This window comes from Chlorella variabilis, assembly GCF_000147415.1.
Source record: "Chlorella variabilis unplaced genomic scaffold CHLNCscaffold_10, whole genome shotgun sequence".
NCBI lineage: Eukaryota > Viridiplantae > Chlorophyta > Trebouxiophyceae > Chlorellales > Chlorellaceae > Chlorella > Chlorella variabilis.
This window is the reverse complement of record NW_005435078.1, coordinates 1,351,846-1,356,240: the sequence shown is the minus strand read 5'-3', so window position 1 is coordinate 1,356,240 and position 4,395 is coordinate 1,351,846. Positions and strand designations below refer to the sequence as shown.

The following is a 4,395-nucleotide window of genomic DNA, read 5'->3' as shown; positions in this document are numbered from 1 at the left end:
GGGAAAGAGCTGCCGTTGACGCGCCCCCCTGCGCCCCCTCCCCCGCCCTTGCCCCCCCCCCCACCCCCTGCTGCCGCAGAAGGTGTCTGTGGAGGAGGCAATTGAGGAGGAGCGGGCCAAGGTGGACGCCAAGACGCCCGTCACCGTAGAGGTGTGTGTGCTGCGCCCGCCTGCCTGAGGCCGCCCGCTGTGGCGCTGGTGCTGCTGGCGCTGGCGCTGCTGGGCGCTGGGGGGCGTCTCGGGGCTGCTGCACGGCGGGCCGCATCTGTTGCCCTGGTGCCCGGTGCCTGAGCGCGGCGGCTGGCTGACCTGCCCTGCGCTGCGCTGCCCCGCTGTGCCCGCCCGCCCCGCAGACCTTTGCCACCTGGGTGAAGGAGAAGGAGGCGGCGAAGCGCGCCAAGGCGGCCGAGGCGGAGGCGGAGCGCAAGAAGAAGGGCGGGCTGTCGGGTGCGGCGTGGGCTGGCGGGGGCCGCCTGCGCCGAGCTGCCTGCGCGTGCCTGCATGCCTGACGCGTGCCTCGCCCTGTGGCGCCGCCTGCTGCCGCCGACCCCGCATGCCCGCTTGCCCGCGCGCACTTGCTGCCCCCCGGCCCCGCAGGTCGCGAGATCTTCCTGGAGGAGGGCTTTGTGGCGCAGGACGACCTGGGGGCCTCGGGTGGGTGACCGCCTCTGTGTGTGTGTGTGTTGCTGTGTGTGGTGTCTGTGTGTGGTGCATGAAGCCCCAGCTGGAGGGCTGCCCCAGGACTGCCACCCCAGCCAGCCGACCAGGCTCATGCCTGCATGCTGCTGCTGCTGCCCCCGGCGCCTGCAGACGCCATCGAGCGGGAGGGCGACGAGGAGGCAGCCATCAAGCGCATGCAGCAGCAGGCGGAAGAGGCGATGCAGGTAGGTGGGGTGGCGTGGCATGGGGGTGGAGGGTGTGCTCAAGGCTGGGTCGCCGCTGTGCCTGCTTGCCTCCCTGCGCGCCGGCGTGGCGACAGCCTGGCGAAGCCTCCGTCTGTTTTTGAACGTGTACTGCTGTACTGCCCCTCCCCGCCTGTGTGCCTGCAGCAAGCGCGAGTAGCGAGTGCCGCAGAGGCCGCGGCCCCGGCAGCAGCGGCAGGCGGCGGCGCCCCGGCGGCAGACGCGCAGCAAGCCGGCAGCAGCGGCGGCGGCGACGTGGCCGCCAAGCTGCACCTGTCGGCGCAGGAAGCGGTGAGGGGGCTGCGGCTGCTGCGATGGCGCCGCGGCGTGGCGAGCCTGTGGCCTCTCCTGGCGTGCTGGCTGGCTGGACAGCAGCTTGATATGCCCTCGACGGGTGGCACACCCTTGCTGCGGCAACGGTAACCCTCCCTCGTGCCTTCTTCTCCTCCTGCCTTCAGGACGAGCTGTTTGGGGATGAGGACGAGGATGACGACGAAGATCTGCTGGATGAGCTGGAGGAGGACCTGAAGAGCAAGGCGGCGCTCTGAGCGGCACACCGCCCGTGCCCATGCCCAGCGCTGGCGGGGAGGTGGGCGGGCACCCTCCCAGGCGCAAGTTTTCGGTCGCCGCGCCCCTGCCCGCGCGCCTGCCTGGTGGCCTCTGTGCCTGCTGTCATCCAATGCCCCCTTTCATGCATCCGCATCCCACCCCAATCGCACCCCCTTGGCGGACGTGCGGCAGCGAGCCCTTGCGGCAGCTGTCTTGGCCCCCGCATCTTGAACACCCAAACCCCCACCCGTTGCTGCATTCCCTGCATTCCCGAGCCGCCAGCACGCCATTGGGCACATTACACGCCCACGTTATGCCGCTAGGCTGTGTTGCGATAGTGCCCCGTGCCCTGTAATGAAGCAGTCAGCCTCGATGGTCGGGAGCATGTTGAAATGTTACAGGGGCTGCGCACTGCTGTGAGGTTTGGTCCACACTCCATCACAGCACCCGGCAGAAGCCGCCCTCTTGAGGCGCCTCTGGCTCTGCCGCCGCCTGCTCCGCCGCCGTCTGCTCCGCCGCCTGTGCCCGCCGCAGTCCCGGCAGCACCACCAGGCTGAGCAGGTCTGCCATCAGGCGGGTGTACACGGCGCGCGGCACAGCCGCCATGGTGCCGCTAGCGATTGCTGGGTAGCTGTTGGCCTCGAGCAGCAGCACCTGGGGCTGCCGGGGCGGCTGCACGGCCCCTGCCGCCGGCGTGGCTGCTGCTGCCCCTTGCCCAGAGGGCTGGCCAGCAGGGTCTGGTGGCGGAGCAGCAGCCGCATCCGCCACACCAAAGTCAAAGGCCAAGAGGTGGTACAGCGTGGCTCGCTGGTCGGCTTCTCCAGGCACCAGCCCCCGCCGCGCCGCCGCCGCCACCGCGGCCGCGCTGATCTCGCACACTCGGTGCCACAGCTGCCGCTGCAGGCTGCCGCTGCCTGTCTCCCAGGGCTCACCTGGCCCTCGCTGCTGCCCAGCCCGCTGGCCCTCTGCATCCAGCTGCTGCTGCGCGCCCAGCCGCAGCTCGGACAGCAGGTAGGGGCGGGGGTGGCTGCTGCCTCGGGAGGACACATGCACTGCCGGGTCCGCTGCGCCTGCTGCTGCTTCGCCTGCTCCTGCTGCTGGCTGGCACAGCGGGCGGGCATGAGGCGTGACGATGACATCTCGGTGCACCCAGGCCGCCAGCTGCCCTGCTGCGCCTGCCGCCCCCGCCAACCCGGCAGGTTGGGCCTGCGGCTGCCCCTGCGCCTGCTCCTGCCGGGAGCTGCCCAGCAGCAGCAGCAGAACGTGCGCCCTCAGCATGAACTTACGGCCGTCAGGCAGCAGGAGCGGCGGCGACACGCCCTCCTGCACCACCCACTGCTGCCTGCCGCCACCACCGCCGCCGCCGCCGCCCAGGCTGCGCAGCCGCTCCAGCAGGGGAGGCAGCGAGGTGAATGGGTGGACTGCCTGGCCCTTGACGCCGTGGCGGTGCTTCAGGAACCACAGGCCGCGCCGAGAGCCTCCCGCTGCTAGCTGCCAGTCTGCTGGCGCTTGTGCCGTCGTGCTGGCGCTGTGCTGGTGCAGGAAGGACTCCGCATCTGGCCAGGTGCGAGGCGCCAGGTGGGGGCAGCCCTCTGCCTCCAGGCACTCTGCCAGCAGCCGCTTGTCATCCAGCACCGCGGTGCAGCGCTGCGGGAACTGGCGCACCGCAGGCAGGCCGGCGCCGGCGGCGGGGAAGTCGGCGCCTGCGGGCGGCAGGTCGGGGCGGGAGGCCCGGGAGGCATCAGGGGGAGCAGCTGCAAGCTGCAACAGCGGCAGAGCGGCAACATGCTGGCAGTGTGGAGGCAGGGAGCAGGCGTGGCAGCCCCACCTTTGCGGGTGGTCAGCGCGAACCCGGGCACACGTGGGTCGGCGGCAGGCACGCGCGTCCACCCAGCCGAACCCAGCAGCGCCAGGCCCTCTGCGTGCAGCTTGCCCAGCGGCGACTGGAACGGCCGGCCCGACACCAGGTGAGTGGCGTGGGCTCCCTGCCAGTACACCCTGGCAGTGCCCAGCGCCGCCGTGGCGCCCGCCGCCTCCGCCGCCAATGTGTGCCGGGGCAGTGGGGCAGCAGCCGGGGTGCCAACAGCCGGGCCCTCCGCCTGGAGGCCGCCGCGCTTTATCGCTTTATCCCCGATCGATTGGTCAGTTGCTGAGGCGCCAACCGGAGTGCAGTAAACGTGCAGCACTTTGACTACCAGCCGAGAGTGAGTACAGTTCACTCTCGTAGTCAAAGGGATAACCTGGATAACGCTGCAGTCGAGGCGGCCCTAGGTTTGTCGGCTACCAAACACCTTCATCGCAACATGCAAAACCTGAATTGACATCGACATCAGACGATCGCTCCCCTCATATCAAGCTGCCATCGCCACCACCCGCCTGCCGCCACCTGTGCCGCCAAGTTGTGCTGACGATTTACACAAGGGCAGTGGAATCTGTGCGGTGCCTAAGTTGCGAGTGTGACGGAGCACTCTAGCTGCGAACGGATCAAAGAATGAGAGAAGGGCAGCAATGGCCAGGATCGGCTGGTCGTGCAGCACCAAAAATGCCGCACCGCAGGGCGCTTGCCGCCGCCATCCGGCTCTATTCTAGCTCGAGTGCTCCTCGTCGCAGCAGCGGCTGGGAACGCAGGGTCCTGGCTGGCGCTGCCGAAAGGCCACGCCTGCGTGCGCCAGCTGCCGCCGCGGCGGTCAGGAGAAGAGGTAGCGCAGGTCGTCGGCGGTGAGGCGGGCGTTGAAGCCGCCGCCGCCGCCCGCGCCGTCCTCTCCAAACGCCGCCGCAATCACGCCGCGCTTGCGCTCCTGCAGCGCCAGGATCTTGTCCTCGATAGAGTCTGCAGGCGGGGCGGGGTGTGGGGGTGGGGCTGGTGTGCGGTGGTAGGCAGGAGGGAGGGGTCCCGCCCGCAGGCGCCTGCTGCTCTCCCCCCTCCCCCAGCCACCCCCACGCA

General features: G+C 70.3%; 3 protein-coding genes across 3 annotated transcripts in view; 1 reads left to right on the top strand and 2 right to left on the bottom strand.

Moving 5' to 3' along the window:
• CHLNCDRAFT_134088 (hypothetical protein) overlaps positions 1-1,450 on the top strand; it is a gene marked incomplete at both ends in the record, with an annotated part of 3,635 nt that extends 2,185 nt beyond the window's left edge. The window contains 6 exons of the mRNA XM_005847787.1: positions 80-151; positions 354-447; positions 598-654; positions 811-884; positions 1,050-1,193; positions 1,361-1,450. Of these exons, the coding sequence (XP_005847849.1) occupies positions 80-151; positions 354-447; positions 598-654; positions 811-884; positions 1,050-1,193; positions 1,361-1,450 (531 nt within the window). The remainder of the gene's footprint in view (positions 1-79; positions 152-353; positions 448-597; positions 655-810; positions 885-1,049; positions 1,194-1,360) is intronic.
• Positions 1,451-1,889: 439 nt separating this feature from the next.
• Positions 1,890-3,748, bottom strand: CHLNCDRAFT_57891 (hypothetical protein; the record flags this gene model as incomplete). Its single annotated transcript, XM_005847620.1, has 3 exons — positions 1,890-3,154; positions 3,280-3,484; positions 3,743-3,748. The coding sequence occupies 3 exons, from the start codon at positions 3,746-3,748 to the stop codon at positions 1,890-1,892; spliced, it is 1,476 nt and encodes a 491-aa protein (XP_005847682.1).
• Positions 3,749-3,849: 101 nt separating this feature from the next.
• The window catches only part of CHLNCDRAFT_57890 (hypothetical protein), a gene marked incomplete at its 5' end in the record, with an annotated part of 3,473 nt that continues 2,927 nt past the window's right edge, over positions 3,850-4,395 (bottom strand). Inside the window, one exon of the mRNA XM_005847619.1 lies at positions 3,850-4,281. Coding sequence (XP_005847681.1) covers positions 4,139-4,281 — 143 coding nt within the window. The 3' untranslated portion in view covers positions 3,850-4,138. The remainder of the gene's footprint in view (positions 4,282-4,395) is intronic.